Below are 16,781 nucleotides of genomic sequence, written 5' to 3' on the forward strand. Positions count from 1 at the left end.
TGGGCTCCATAGTAACCGCTGCCTCGTGCCATTGGACGTAGCCGTTTTCATTGGAAGGTTTCCTCACACTCTAGACACACCCAGACTACGAGTGAACAATCACAGCTAAACACGTAAACTAGTCTTCACAAATATATATTAATGTTAAGCATAAAATGGGGTCTACAGATGTTGCTCATCAACAAAAGGCTTCTGAGGTTATCCATCTCCCTCTTAAAGATTTCTCTATCCCTATCTCTATCCAGTCTCTCTCACACAGACCCACACACACACACACACTCTTACACACATACACTCGACACACATGCTGAGTATATGCAGAACAAAATCATAGATACGACTGAGTTTGTAAATGGATTGTTCACAGAATTTAATTTTCATTGCAGGTGAATGCATTTCACTACAGCAGACTTCAACTGTTGGGTTGAGGAATTCAAAACATCCCTAGAAAGCACATGGTTCCCCACATACATGGACTTGCTTCTTTGACACTGATAACAACAGCTCATGATGTTCCAGTAAAACTGTCATTCCTCACACACGTTTCTGCATTTGAGCCAAACCTTTACCGTCAAAAACAAAAACAAATATTAAGCAAAATATCGCTTGGAGCGACTGAACACCTGTCAGCATAGACAACAAATGAAGGCCAAATACGTGCCATGATTTATAAAATATTTACAGGCTTTCTCTCTCCTGTTTTTGGTCATAAGGTGGGCTCAGGGGCACACAGAGTACAGCCTTGGGTTACTGATCTCCATCAATACACCAAGAGGAAAAAACAGAACCAGCACCAAGTTCTTGTCAGTACCACAATGAAAAAACATAAGTGCAAGGAAAAGCCTTGATATAAAATTGTACTGCAACATAAATTCTCAGTTTAAATACCAGACATACATTAAAATATTACTTTAGTTTAATGATTTTTACATACATATTTCTTCTTGACATTCGGAAACATTGCTTTGCTCTATATACACAGGCAGATACAGGACAACACTTGACAGTAACAGGATGTGGCGTACATGTTTTGATTGGATCACAAAGAAATATGCGCAGAAAAGTTCCTTTGGAGTCTCTCTATAGCATAAGGCTCAGAGTCTGCCAGGCAGGTAACCAGCCACCTGACCACGCGTATCCCACAGTGCAACAGTCACAACGCGCTCTTCTGTCCAAGGTGAGCAAATGTGGCATTGTCCTTCTGCCGCCTTCTTTAAAAAAAGGATTGAACCACTCTAATATTGGGTTCAGATGGTACTGTCCAATTGTCTCCACACTTCTACTGGATCCAGATGGTGTTGGCCCGGTCAGGCCGGCGGGGGTCAGCGGTGAGGTCACCGAACGTGGAGAAGAACTGCTCCATCTCTTTCTGAAGCATCTCGTTCCTCTTCTCGGCGTCCTCTTTGGCCCGCTCAGCGTTGCGCAGTTTGATCTCCACCATGGTGTACTTCTTCCTCTCCTGGTCCAGCTCCTCATGAAGGTTCACCATCTCAGTCTCCAGCTCCAGGTTACGCTGTTCAAGACTGCCACAAAGAAACGTCAGACCGTTAGAGATGAACTAAAGATCTACCACTGCACATATACCACCTGATTAAGACTTCCCATGATGTAACAATGTAACAAATGTAGAATTCAAAATATTTCAGCGTTTTAAACATTGAAGTCTACATTTTGTTCTGATTTGCATGTCTGTAATATGGAGTGTATGTATACCTCTTTATCCGTGCCTCGTACTCTGTCTTCTGCTTGAGCATCTCCTGCTTGAGGCTGGCCACCAGGCTGTGCAGGGCGCTGTGGTTGCTGGGCCCGTTGATGCTGCTGCTGGGGGCGAACGTCTCGCTGTTGTCGCTGCTGCTGGTGCCGCGGCTGCCCCGGCCGTTCCCGCTGCCCACGCTGCTGTTGACCCGCTCGCCCACCAGCGCCAGCCCGCCGCCGCCGCCCTCCTCCTGCTCGGGCCCGTCCAGCATGGCGTCTTCAAAGTGGGCCCCGTAGAAGTCCTGCTCGGGGCAGGTGGTGGTGGACGAGCGGCAGGAGGTGGAGTTGTCCGGCAGCGAGATCTCGCAGGAGGACGTGGACCAGGTGGCGCTGTCCACGCTCTGCTTGTCCTCGCAGCTGCTGCTCAGGCAGGACGACTGCGTGTGCGCGTGCGTCTGCAGCAGCTGCACGTTGTCGTAGGTGGACAGTCGGTTCTGGCTGTTCTGCTCGCCGTCGCGCGCCTTGCCCTCCCGCAGCGTCACGTTGGGCAGCCACAGCCCCCCTCGCCCGTTCAGCATGCCGTTCACTACCTCGCTGCTGGACACGCCCATGCGCACGCCGCCGCCCCCGCCCCCGCTGGTGCCCATCTTGGTGCCGGTGGTCTTGAGGGCGCCGCTGCGTCGCGGCTGCAGACCGGAGCTACAGCTGGGCAGCAGCGCCTGGCTCTTGTCCTGCGCCGTCTCCGCCGAGGAGGTGGAGGAGGAGCTGAAGGAGCCGTTGGTGACGATGCCGCTGCCCTTGCTGAAGGCCGGGTTCTTCTTGAGGGTGTGCGGGGGGCTGCGGGTCAGGTCGAAGCGGCCGGTGGAGGCGAGGCCGTTGCGGGGACTGGCGGAGCGAGGGGAGCCGTTGTCCATTGGCGAGCGCTGGGGGGAGTCCGGCGTCTCCCAGGCGCACTGCCTGATGGGAGCGCTGTTGCCGGGAGGGCTGTTGTTGTTCTCCTTGTTGAGCAGCTGGCCGGCCGTGGGCCTGCGCAGATCGTTGTTGTTGTTGTTGCAGAGCTCCAGCGCCGTGGGACCGCCCTCCTCTTGGGGGAACAGCACGTCATACCCCCCGATCAACACCGCCATCAGCTGCTGCACCAGAACAGTACCTGCACACACACACACACACACACCAGATGAGCATAGCGCTTCGGAACATACACACACACACACCAGATGAGCATAGCGCTTCGGAACATACACACACACCAGATGAGCATAGCGCCTCGGAACACACACACAGACACACACACACAGACACACACACACACACACACACACACACACACACACACCAGATGAGCATAGCGCCTCGGAACATACACACACACACACACCAGATGAGCATAGCGCCTCGAAACACACACACACACACACACACACACACACACACACACACACACACACCAGATGAGCATAGCGCCTCGGAACATACACACACACACACACCAGATGAGCATAGCGCCTCGAAACACACACACACACACACACACACACACACACACACACACACACACACACACACACACACACACACACACACACACACACACACACACACACACACCAGATGAGCATAGCGCTTCGGAACACACACACACACACACACACACCAGATGAGCATAGCGCCTCGGACACACACACACACACACACACACACACACACCAGCTTTGCATAGCGCCTCGGACACACACACACACACACACACCAGATGAGCATAGCGCCTCGAAACACACACACACACACACACACCAGCTTTGCATAGTGCCTCGGACACACACACACACACACCACAGATGCTCTACAACAGAGGCAGGTACAGTCTAGTTCAGGAATTTTATGAAGGTGCACTACTTCAGCTGCACTACTGAGACATAAAGCTGATTCATGTTTGTGCTAATGCTGCTTTAATGACTGCCTCTGCTTCGCTAGCGAGTAGTAAACATCACAGCTGAACAGCTGCCTTGACTAGAGCTCTTTTCCAGTGCCAAGTACGTCAAGTAAATATGGAAATATGTCTACTGTTTGTCATTCAAGATGAAACATCATCAATCATCAATCTGGTGTATTATAAGGAAAATGCACTTTTGAATGGTCGTTTACAGGACTCTGGACTTCTGGAATGCTGATGTTGATACAGTCGTAAATACTTAGGTGTTTTGATGGAGCACCTTACCTTCCATTATTGCCACAGGGTCCTCAATCTTTGGCCGTAAAATATTTGGCCCGAAGACAGTTGCCAGGTTTTGTACACTCATTTTATTCACTCCAGAGTAGGACTGCACTTCATCTAGAAACCTGTCAACACACCACACCAATAAGCTCAATTAACAAGAGGCAACCAACACATTTTTACAAAATAGCACATAAATGGCAAAACTCTCGCTATAGAAAGCTCATTTATAGTCACACAGCTTGAAGTTGTTTCAAAAGTGTTGTGTCTCTGATGAAATGCTGAGGGGTGCGTACCTGCATATGTACTTCAGCAGGTTGTAATTCACAGGAGGTAGACTTTCAACTTGTGTTTTTAGTTCCTTCATTCCCTGCAGACACAATGGCACAAACGCAAAAGACCTTTTCAATCATGCAGAAGATCCTGTCCCAGCCAGAGAGGATGACCCAGGAGTCCATTTTCCATTAGCTCATTTTAAAGAAAAAATGTTTATCAAAGGCTTACAAGCTTTATCAAAATCAATGAAATGCATTACACAAATGACTAATACTAATTGCAAATATTACTAATGGGCTTTTAAACATTTATTGTATATTCAATTGATTTGACTATCTGCATCTATGTCGTTTATCATTTTAGTGAAGGTCAATTTCATGTGTGACTACGATCGATTCTAAACCGAGTTTAATCAGCTCTCTCTTAAAATCGTTTTTTTTAAGGTTTGATTTGAGTCTATGGGCACTTCCCCTGTGGTGCTCCCAGTTTCACTGTGTGCACAATGACCTCAGACAGATACAGAGGAAAGGCCATTTTTCAAGGAATGAATTGATTGTCTAAACCCCTGGCTTCAGGCCAATTAGACGGCACAGTGAATCTCTGGCTGATACAGAGATTGGCTTAAGGGGCCCAATGACAAGAAGAAGCCTAGTGCAGTGGGCTGCTGCGTTAAAACCAATATGCTGCTTCTGTGTGTTCTGTGGTCTATTTACTGTGAAACAGCTTGATGCTTGGAGGCCAATTGTATGTGATTAAGACTACTGGAGTAAAAAAAAAAGAAGTTAAAGTTTGCTCTCCTAATAACGTCTATTTCACTTGTGTGTGCACATGTGCGTATTTGTGTTGTTTGATCAGTGTTGTGTCAATCATCTGTATGTGTGTGTGTGTGTGTGTGTGTGTTCACTGCGGGGAATTAAATTAATGGAGCTTTGAGTTGCTGAAACACAAACATGGAGAGAATTCAGTGTAATGAGTGAAGGACTGCTGTACTGCACAGTAGGAGAGCACAGTATATGTGAAAGCCACTCACGGTGTCCTGGTCCTTGCTGTGGAGCTTGGTGCAGGCCAGGAACTCCTCATACTTGGCGAAAGGGATTACTGGCTCAGGGAGCTCCCTGAGATAAAGCTTCAGCAGAGAGGCCACGGTGTGCACATCTGTATTACTGCAGGTGAGAGAGACAGAGACAGAGAGAGAGAGAGAGAGAGAGAGAGAGAGGGAGGGCGGAAAAGAAAGAGAAAATCGTTGTGAGTGAAAATAAAAGACAGAGAGAGTGACTATGAAGCGAGTTGATGCGAGTGGATGGAGTGAGGAAGAGGAGGGTGTCGGGGGGGAGATGAAGCACCTGAGCTGAGTGAAGGGGGCGTTGGGGGCGGTCAGCGGTGTGAATATCAGTAGCCATAAGGGAAAGCGTTGCCCGTAACCCAACCCTAAATCATGCTTGGGCTAAATGTGATCACATGTGGCTGGGCCGGGGAGCGGGGCGGTGATGGACGAGCCGTGCTCCTCACACCTCCTCACAGGCAGGATTTATGAGCACCTATCTCTCCGGGTGAGAGCCAGAGGGCGGGGAGCCCATTCTTCACCAGGCACCGTGTCATCAGGAAGGGACGGGGGATGGTGCAGCAGCACAGAGCTGACTGGCATACGCCAATCTCCTTTCACTCTTTCTCTTTCTCTCTCTCTCTCTCTCTCTCTTCTCCCCCCCCCCCCAGCCATGACTGCCTCTTTTCACTTCAGCTCCCTCCATCTCTCACTCTCTCACATTCAGGTTCTTATGTCAGCTCATGTCCTTGGATCAGAATGGTTTTCACTATTTATTTGACCAGACCATGAAAAATATTCACTTGAATGAAACCACCTTTAAATACAGCCTTGGTTTCAGGCCAGTGAGATCTGTGGTAAAGCTTTTCTTTATACTTTATACTACATTAACGTATTCTATGCAGCGAGTTAAATGTGTCCCACGCGTCCCCTCCCACGCAGAGCACAGAGAGTGTTCACAGATCTGTGGAATCTGATGCAAGCATCAATTAGTTTTGTCTTTTTAGAATATGCAGGCTTGAAACACTAAATTGGCTCCTGTGAGAGGTCTGTCTGCACAGTCTCAAGAAATCTATTCATTCACTTTCATGCAACAGTCCCCCCCCCCCCCTGTAGATTCGGTCTATTCTTTGTTTAGTGATCACTCAAAATTCAAAAGTTGTAGATGATTCAGGTCTGGAAGATAATGTTTTAATAATCCATGACGTGATACTCCAATCAGAAAGTAAGAAGTGGGTTTCAGAACGATCAACAAAACTATTCCAAAACACGTCACGCTTACTAGGCATTAGAAAAGTCCACACAAGCACACACTTGTTCTCCCAGGCGTTAGATCCCAAATCAGTGATGTCCTGGGATACAAGTTTCACCAGTGGGTTAAGATTCCAGCCAAGCCACTCAGCCTTTTCTTATGAGAGTAAGTATGGCTCTCTTATCTCTCTCTGTGATTTCCCCTGCTCACCACAGGTGACAGTCTCTCTCAGACTGGGATTAGCGATTACCTACTTAGCCAATAGGATTGATATGTGGAATTTGATTGGGGAGAAAGAGGAATTAGGTTAGGAGTTAAGAGCACCGGAGCTCACAGTGTGTGACTGAGGGAGAGGGCTCACCAATCAAACGAGGGCTTCTCTCCGCAGTCAAATGCATCCTGGAGCTCCTTCACCAGGTTGGCCTGGCCTGGCAGACGGAAGAGGCCCTCCTCCTGAAGGCCCCACTGCCGGATGAAGTCCACACACTGTTCAACCAGCATGGGGGCCATCTTGTTCCCGTAACGCTTCTCATACTTCACCGTCTCCTCAAGCTTCTGACCAAAGATCCCTGAAACACACACAATCATTCCAGCATTCATTATCACGTAGACACGTTCACTCGGATTGCTTCTCTCGTACCGACAGAGCCATGAGTACAATCTGATCTGTACAAATCTGTAGGAAAAACTGGATGATTTGACAAGATGACAGCTGCATCAGCAAGTTCACCATGACAGGGTCGTAGGAGCAGAGAGAGCACGTTTGACAGATTTTCAAGGGTAAACATACTGTTACATGTTAAACAAGTGGCAAACATGTTGTGCATCATCACTCTTATATCCATCAGAATTACCACATTTCCATGAATCCTCATATGCCATCAAATATAAATGATTCCTCAAATAAGCCAATATGATTAGCCTGTTTACACTTGCAGGGCTAGTGATAACATGAAAACATGATGAACACACACACACACACACACACACACACACACACACACACACACACACACACACACACACACACACACACACACACACACACACACACACACACACACACACACACACACACACACACACACACACACACAAACCAGGTCGACAAGGAGAGTGTGAGAGATGTGTGAAATAGATCGTAGCTTCTGGGGGGAAAATGAATAAATTTTTTTTTTTTTTTTTTAATTTTGGCAGATTTCTTGAGTGGACTAAAGATCACAACATCAACACCCAACTTTAAGTTCTGAGTAAAATGTCTACATAGAATTATGAATCCTTGGCAACAGAAGAGGATTACTGAATATATTCCATTCTAATTAGCATTACACAGGAAGTCAATAATATTCACACATTTGTCAGGGTCATTTTCTAATGTGCCATTATTGATTCTGCCAAAGTCCTTCAACACGTCGTCTGAAGCTGTAAAGCTGGTAATGGCCAAAGCTCATTCATATGAAACTCATTCAGTGCACTGACTGCTGTTTAGGATAAAAGCATCCGCTACACAATGAATCGTAAGCTAATGTACTGTAGCACTGGCCACTCCAGAGCTCTCCTCCAGCTTTTGGATTAGTGTGAAATCACGCAGAAAGGCCAATGGGGAGAAAAAGACTCTTCCTTGTAACTGCCGTGCAGACAGAAAAAAAACTGGGACTTGAGGAAAAAAACCAATCCGTTCCAAGGAACATGAAAGCGAACAGAGTGAGGATAAGGGGGTCTGACTTACGGATCTAAATATAACGGCCGTTTGACGTTTCCCTCTGCGCCTGCCTGCCATGATTCGGGGCAGTGAGCGGGAGGATCTGTATGCCCACAGTCGGACCGATTAAAATCTGACTTCCTGCTTTAACCCCCTGTTTCACCCCCTCTGGCCTTTTGTCTGTGCAACTCCGTTCAAACAGGCCCCAGAGGAGAAAAAAAAGTATGATTCACATTTTGGGGGGACTCATGTGGCTGGCATACAAGAGGGGATTAAGGCAGCCTTCCTGCAAGCTTTGGATCTGCATAACTTTCCGGTTCTCGGACACAGACAAACGCTGCACATGTGGTACGATATGGTACAAATCCAAATAAGCCTCAGGGATGGGGTGATTCCAAATGTGTCTCACACCAACAGGCTTCGATGTTGTTTGTTATTTCACTGTGTATTCCTCTTGTGCACTACCTGCATAACTTACATAGAACCAGAAGACGCTAAAGAGAATAGTGCCATCTTGCTCCCATTGATCTGTAAAGGTGGATTTTCAGCAATGATTTCACCACGACCCTGATGAAACGTACTCACCCCTTCTGCAGCCCACACAACTTCTGATTTTCCGATAGATCCTTCGATTGATAAAGTTCTGATATGCCAGAGTGCCAGAGACGCTCGTCTTAAAGTCTCTGTGTTCTAACATCTTCAGTCTCCTGAGTGATGCTCCAGATCTCTCAGGATGTGGCCCTGGCTGGTGGAACCGGCAGGAAACGGTGACAAACACATTCACCACAGTCACTTAGCCAAAGCTTGTGTCATCGCTTTCGCAGACTGAATGACAGCGGCAACATTGCTGACACTCTGGAGAGCGATCTAACCCTGGGAACGTCTTCTGCTCTCTGTGTCTCACTGCGTCCAGGGGACTCACTGCACTTTCATGTTTCAGAGCTCGTTTAAACAGATCTTGGTTAGCACTTAAAGGTTAACATTCCTTTGGCAATCTGAGACAGGGATGTGGAAACATAAAGCCTTTTCCTATTTTGTTGAGCTGCAAGTATCTATTCCCTATACCCGTGACTATCAGTGTTTCAAATAAATATGCTAAATAGACCAGATGAACGCAAACATTTCCCAGCCTTCCAAAAAAATGTGAAAGAAACCCCAACTTGAAAAAAAAAACATCCTCAGTCCTGGTCAGACAAGATTCAGCATCCTAAGGTTCTGGTCTGACGATGAGTCTAGATTCAGCATCCTATGGTTCTGGTCTGACGATGAGTCTAGATTCAGCATCCTACAGTTCTGGTCTGACGATGAGTCGTTTTTCCTGAAAGTCAGACGTGGCGTGCTGCTTCCTCTAAGTCGTGCTGTCCTACAGACGGTCCAAGCAAAGGACAAGATGGTACTGGATGTGGACTTTGATGACCATCAGCCTTTAGTCTTCAGTCCTCATCTGTCGTAGGGAACCGTCGTCTCCGATCTTCTGCTCCTCTCTGTGTGAGCGGCGCGCAGGCAAAACATTCCTCCCAGAATGAGGACACATACATACTCGCATGACTCTCACCCTTTTAATCTATGAAAGCAAGTCTAGACTGAGGGGGTGAAAGAGAAAAAAAAAAAACTCTGGCAGGCGTGTTTTATCCAGAGGAGGCAGAAGGCGGAGGAAGAGGAGGTGGAGGAGGAGGAGGAGGAGGAGAACTGTTGGTCTGGCAGGCCAGCACTCGGCAGAATGATTTGACCCTGTGGTATTGTGTAAAGGTTATGGCTAAGCCAAGCCCCCTACTACTCCAGGCGGATGCTGGCAAAGCCCTTAAGCCTTTAGAGTTAGCATTTGATGAGGCTACTCTCAAGTCGGCCATAACTCCTCCTCAACTCATAGTGCAGCCATTCTGTGTGAACAGTAAATCCAGGGCACAGTACTCCCTTATGAATATCCAGAGTCAAGTCTTCAACCATTTCCCACTCAGGACTCAAAATACCCTTCCCATTTTTTTTTTAACACAGACACACCCACTAACATATTGCACATAGTGAACAATGAGACAGGGGCACATTCTCTGTAATAAGACGCAGATCATATTTACTTCATAACTCCAATAACATTGTCACCACCCCAAAATAAAAAACGGATAACAATAAATGAAGGTTGCCAACCAAGCCTGTTATTCATCCCTTGGATGTTTTGAGTTGTGAACACTGTGTCCTGTTTTCAGCTTCCTTGAAAAGATTAAAAATGTCAACAGCAGCAAATATAAGGCAGGATAATGATGCTTGCAAGCATTACACGGGGGCTGTATGCTGTGGGCAGGAAGCAGCAGACTCTTGTACTGGTCAAGGTGAAGTGAGCGGAGGGGCCTGTGGATATTTGGAGACTATTAACATTCCATTGTTTGCTGTGGAGGCAACACTGCCTTCAGTCAGGGGTATCGACTGAGGCCACTTCAGAAACTTCCAAGTCAATACTCAATTAACTATGAGGAAGTCTGTTTTCTAAAGGTCAGCGCAGTACACAGGAAAAGAAAAGAAATCAGGAAAAAGACAAGAAAATTATTAAAGGTGCAATGTTTAGGATTCAGGGGTACCTATTAGCAGAAATTGATTCATATTTATATATTCATACTTATTAGTTTATAATCACTGGCAACTACAAATCGTTGTGTTTTTGTTAGCTTGTTAGCTATGAGCCCTTCATATCTACATGGGGGCAGGTCATTTTCCACTACTGAGGCCACCGTGTTTCTACAGTAGCCCAGTACAGACAACACTCTAGACTCTAAAGAGGACCTTTCACATGTTTTATCACTCACTAAATACAATTTATAAACATCTATCTAAAGCAACCTCACCACTTGACATATTCTGGCTACTCAATGTGGTTGTAGACGATGGCATAATTCTGGAGATAGCTACTGGCACTTGACGGCCACGGTCAGTTAACTCCCCATTAAGTGCTAATGAATAAATACATGTAATTATCCAGTGGAGAGATTCTGCCATGTGGTAATCAGTGGAGCATTGTGTGGCTGAGTAGGTGATGGGGACGTGGCTGCAGGCTGCAGGCTGTGATTTGGAGGACAAATGGAGAGGATTGAGGGCCACAGGTGTGCTGAGGCTGGGTGGCCCTTCAGCACAATAGAAACTGGAGACCTGGGGTATTGTCCACTGCTGACTCAAAGGTGGCCTTTGACCGGAGAATAGGTCAGCGGAACTTCACTTTCAGGGCCAAAAAGAACCCTCCAGGCACTTGTTGCCTTAAAAATGCACCCTACTGAGACCGTGTGAGAAAGTCCCCCAACCACCACACACACACACACACACACACACACACACACACAATCCATGGAGGCACTGTGTATAGTGAGTGTCTGGAATGTTGGTGATAAAGGCTGTGTGGTAAATGGTTCTAATTTCATGCAGTCTTTTTCCCCTCCTCAAATTCAGCCTTTACCTCTCTGAAATGTCTGCTTTAAAGCTCTCTGAGAGCCTGAAGCCTTGTCTGTGATGGAGAGAGGGAGCTGTGGCTATGGTTACTGGGTCAGGGGAAAAAGCACCACAGGACTGGAGTGCTTCTTTTTTAATAGCCTTGAAACACCACATGGTTCTTCTTGGTCAGAAACGGGGGTCTGGGAGATAGGGTCTCTCCATTTCTCCGTTTCTCCTCCATCTCAGCAGAGCCTCACTCCTAACTCACTCCTAATTTTAATAAGGCTCCAGGGCACTGATTGTTCAGCAGAGTCCCTGTACATGACACCCGTCATCCGATATGTCAGCCTGCGCCCTGCACCCAGAAAATGAGGCCAATCCAGCCCAGCCAGGGCAGCTTAGTGGGGAGCCAGCCTCTCTGTCAAACTATGGTGTCTTTTGAGGAGCAATCAGCTGCAATATACGTCAAACCTGCCTCTCCACAAACAGTGGGGCCAGCGTGCTCACTCACTCGACTGTGTTCAGACCACATGCCCTCCCCTGCCTGTGAGACAGTGGCCACTGATGAGTGGTCAGGGTCACTGATAAAGAACTACACCCTACAGAGTTGTACCACAGGCAACCAGTCACGCAGGTCAGCATAGACGCACACATTTACTTTCTTCAAACATTCCTCAAACAACTTTACAAAAATAACTTGTACGTAATACATTAACATTGTCCATGACCATATGTTATCATGTGTTAAGAAAAAAGGTTGATTTCCACCATAAGCTTAGTTTGTTCAAATAGCAGAAGAAAGAGTGAGACAAAAAGAAACATGTCCGTGTTCTATCTTGCCTCTTGTTTTGTCTGTTAATGGAGAGCTTTGGTTAAAGCCGTGTACTCACCTCCCCCAAAGGGTGCCCAGATAACCCTGCGGATAGACTTCACCCAATCCTCCATGTCATTCTGGGTGCTGGCCATAAGGAGATATGTCTCATGGTTGGCTGTCATCCGCTCCCTGTCGCCCCCTGCAAAAAAAGAGTGAATTTCATGATATTACAGCAATGGTCTACTTCAAACAGCCAGAGGGTCTTCTAACACACAACCAAAGTCCCTCTCTGTCCATTCATTTGCACACCAAAGCACTGAGCTTTCTATAGATCCCTGTGTCATCAGCACATCGGACTGGCTGTAATAACAAGGTCAGGAGTAGTAAATGCTTGTGTGCCATAAAAGCCCAGGGTGGGCCTCACAACCTGTGATTACTACACATCTCAGGGTGGTCATTTACACCCTGACCTGGGTGGAGGTGTGGAGTGAGGGAGAGAGAGAGAGGGAGAGAGAGAGAGAGAGAGAAAGAGAGAGAGAGAAAGAGAGGGAGAGAGAGAAAGAGAGGGAGAGAGAGAGAGAGGGAGAGAGAGAGAAAGCGAGAGAGGCAGAGCTCAAGCCTGCAGACAAAACAGATTTATGGTGTTGAGCCTCCAGCAGTGCTGGGTATCTGTGAGATGATCACATCAGCCAATTAGTCTGCTGCCAGGGCTTCAGGTGCTGAGACATCCCCCTCCCCCGCCAGCGCCAGCGCCGCCTCCCCCTCCACCTCCTCAGGGCTCATCTCTCAGCAGCTCAACAGGCACTGCTCAGACAGCAGGAGGCTCAACACAAGGGGACTGAGTTCAGTTTCAGTAGATCAACGTGCCATTGTGAGATCACACACACACATACACATACAAACACACACACACACACACACACACACACACACAAACACAAACTGTCTGAGTGTGCATGGGTGAAAAGGGCAGAACTAACAGTAGAAAATAGAGCCCAAAAAAGGTGACTGTCTTCATAAACAGACTGGATGTGTGGGGCTGGTATGACTAGAGGATGTTTTCATCTACACAGGTAGTCCACTGAGTGTCAGTGGCCTTCCGGAGAGATCCGACTGCATAGGAAAGGCTGGGTTCATAGGCAATGACTAAATGATTACATGCACAAGTTCAATTATTCATGACTATCAGCTCGACATCTCTGCCACGCTTTCCAGAGAGTGTTCTCCATCCTCTTCATTGATTTAGTCTGCTCTGAGATCAGCGTGGAAGCCATTAAAGATGTATTTACAGACTGCTATGAGACCGAGCAGCTGGTAGGCATTCAGTAGAACAACTACAGATGAGGCACTGGTTTATGAACTTTGGTGGTTGAAAAAAAAGAAAAACCGTGAACATAGTGATAAGCAAAGAGAACAGCAACTGAAATATGAGGTTCATTAAAGTTTCATTTGTTATTGACTCTGCCAGTTATTGACTGTTGACCACTGTGAGGTCAGAACCTGCCAATCCAACTGAAGTGTCCTAAGATGCGTCATCACAAATACAGAATACCATTTGGGTAAATACGGCATGGTTACGGGTAAGGGAACTGATCCTACAAAATGAGACAGACGGTGCAGATAGATGTAGAAGGATGCAGATGATAAGCAAAGAAATGAATAACGATGCCGAGGACGTTTGAGCCTTGGTGCAGAGAGGAGACATCTCACAAGAGTTCAAATCCACAGAGCTTCATGGTTAGGGGAGGACACAAGGGGGAGTTTCCATGTATGTGGTTTAGTGACTAACCCGGATAAGTAAGGGTAAGTGGTAAACCTCCTAATTGTTTTGAAGCCATAGGGCTCTTCTATTAGGAGGTTTACCACTTACTCTGAGTTAATTTATCTGGGTTAGTCACTAAATCACACAGTTGGAATACACCCCCCCCCCAGTGATGTAGGTGAATCTTATTTCACACTATAGAACTGAGTGAATTAAAGACCAGGTTCTCCTGTTTTTGAACCTCTTCATTTCTCAGACACAGACATTCACACAAATGACTCCCCAGACACAGACACACACACACACACACACACACACACACACACACACACACACACACACACACACACACCATCAGTTACAGAAGATCGGGCATAACAAAACAAATCACAGATGCATGCTGGGTTGTGTGCGAGTTCCTCCGGCCCTATCAGAATGTATTTATTGGTGAGCAGAACTAACGAGGCCCTCCAAATGGATCCACATGTCTCCTCTGTCCACCTCTCCCTCGAGAGCCACTGCTCTGACGGCTAACGAGACAGCAGCGGCATCAGAAGGAGGCTGAGGCAGACGGAGCGAGGACTCTGTGTAAACAGACTGTGAGAGCTGCTAAAGCAAGGTGATTTATCAGTTTGGATGAGGAGGAACAGGGGAGGACAATACCGCACGGACGAGCAGCTGTTGTTATTTGGACAGGAAAATACGCACTTCTCGTGTGCGTGTGCTCTGACTACACAGGCGTCATTATTCCAAGAGGCACAAAAATCAAATTATTTATCATGTTGCTGAATTTTCATGCCAGCATGACACTAAACAACAACCCTTTTGTATGCCCCCTAGTTTCTAGGTGTTAGCTCGATGGAGCATTCATTAGCTTTCATTTCTATGACTCGCTGGCGTGTGACATGGGCTGCTATGACATCTAAAGTTATTACCTGAAATGGTAATATAACATGTTATGTCAAATTTCATAATTATGCTAATAACATTGAGAGCTTATTTTTTACTTTAGGAGGCAGGCAACATCAAAATATTGAAGTTTGAATTCCTTTTTAGCCCCTAAATCTTAGCCCTAAAATCACTTGTGTCTTTTGACCAAAATATTTACAAAGTGACAATGCCTCTACTCTGTGTCTCAGTGCAAAGGCTTACCCTTGTCCAAACTGTAGCATTATCCCACTGCTTTGGTATTTCTCTACCGAACAAAAATTCTGGTTTTTAACCTGGTTGGCATCTTACAACTAAGACTCCTGCAAAATGAAGAGTTTCCCCTCCATTTAGCAAAGACTGCCTGTCATTCCTGAGGAGGTGCTGTTTGTTAAATCACAGAGTCCACTCCAGATGGAGGCCATGTTGTTTAACAATGACAGGATTGAGGAAAGCTATCAACAGCTGGTTATTAGGCTCAGTGTGCTCATCAGATGATCTGTGTGGAGGACCTGGAGGGGGACAGAGCCTGGGGGCAGCACAGAGCTGGCTCCTCTGATGAAAGGGAGAGTCATCCCATGGGATTAGAGTTCTAAAACACTGTTCTGGTGTCTGCACAGAAGAGTCATCCCATGGGAGGTCTAAAACACTGTTCTGGCTGCACTCTCCAGCTCCCTCTTTCCTAACCATTACAGGCACTGGTACAATCAGCCCCCCCCCCCCCCCCCCATATAATGCTGCCTCTCGTTAACTCAAGACGACTAGCATGATTGCTCCTTAGACCCCTCTGAACTCCTACTGTGTGTTCCCTCTAAGCCAATCAAACTCTAATGTTTTAGTTATCAGATTAACCATGGGTAATCTGTATGTGCTCAAAAGACTTCAACAACATGCAAAGGGCCAGGGTGCATCTATAGGCTTAGGAGCTTTGGAGAGTCCTGAGCACCTGATAGGCTTTACAGCAACGGCATCAACAAGGTGACGAATTAGCTTCATCCCTAGAGAAATGGCATGCGGTCTGTTTTTTTAAATCCCCTTACAGCCTGGCAAATCTCACAGATAGATCTCTACCTATCAACTACCTGAGTCCCCCTCCTGTCATATGTTAGGCCCAAGGGGTATGGAGAGGGGGAGGCCCTTGACTGGACTGCCCTGCCCTTGATCTCTTTGGTCACACACCTGGAGCTCTCAGAAGCCTCATCCATCTCCTCCAGAAATCATTAGTCTCCTTTGACATCATGTTGTGGCCACCCTCACCGCCCACTTCCAAGCTCCCATTGACTACCTCTCAACAGCCAACCATACATTACATTTCTAACCAAGCCTGCACTATTGATTGACAGGGAAACTTTGGGCTCAGGAGGCAACTGCTTATTTTTACTTTTCTAAAAATACATTACTGTTATTCATTTTGTTATTTTAAAGAGAAACAACTGGGATAAGCAAGGGATACATAATACATAAGAACCAACATGACACATGCCACTGCCTGTACCCTGCAAGTCGAAAAATTATTCTGAATTGTTGTATTCAACAAAACTAGGCACTGTTTACGTACCAGAAAACATGATTTACATCATACACCTTCCAGAAGACTTTGCAGGTGACCCAATACTCTGTGTATGGCACATCTATTCACAGACATTTAGAATGATGTAATGGCAGCGTTCGGTGTGTTTTTC

At 46.7% G+C, this 16,781-nt stretch overlaps 1 protein-coding gene across 10 annotated transcripts in view; it reads right to left on the reverse strand.

Annotated features, from left to right (window-relative positions):
• Positions 1–345: 345 nt before the first annotated feature.
• The window catches only part of arhgap24 (Rho GTPase activating protein 24), a 91,174-nt gene continuing 74,738 nt past the window's right edge, over positions 346–16,781 (reverse strand). For 9 of the 10 annotated variants that reach the window (XM_031578377.2, XM_031578379.2, XM_031578378.2 and 6 more), the window contains 7 exons: positions 12,487–12,609; positions 6,842–7,049; positions 5,217–5,349; positions 4,207–4,280; positions 3,914–4,035; positions 1,714–2,845; positions 346–1,523 (listed from right to left, as the gene is read on the reverse strand). In XM_031578377.2, the coding sequence (XP_031434237.1) occupies positions 1,280–1,523; positions 1,714–2,845; positions 3,914–4,035; positions 4,207–4,280; positions 5,217–5,349; positions 6,842–7,049; positions 12,487–12,609 (2,036 nt within the window). In that variant the 3' untranslated portion in view covers positions 346–1,279. Of the gene's footprint in view, positions 1,524–1,713; positions 2,846–3,913; positions 4,036–4,206; positions 4,281–5,216; positions 5,350–6,841; positions 7,050–8,767; positions 9,634–12,486; positions 12,610–16,781 lie in introns of those variants that run through there. The other variant, XM_031578384.1, reaches the window with a different exon arrangement.

This window comes from Clupea harengus, chromosome 12 (genome assembly GCF_900700415.2).
Source record: "Clupea harengus chromosome 12, Ch_v2.0.2, whole genome shotgun sequence".
In the NCBI taxonomy this organism is placed as follows: domain Eukaryota; kingdom Metazoa; phylum Chordata; class Actinopteri; order Clupeiformes; family Clupeidae; genus Clupea; species Clupea harengus.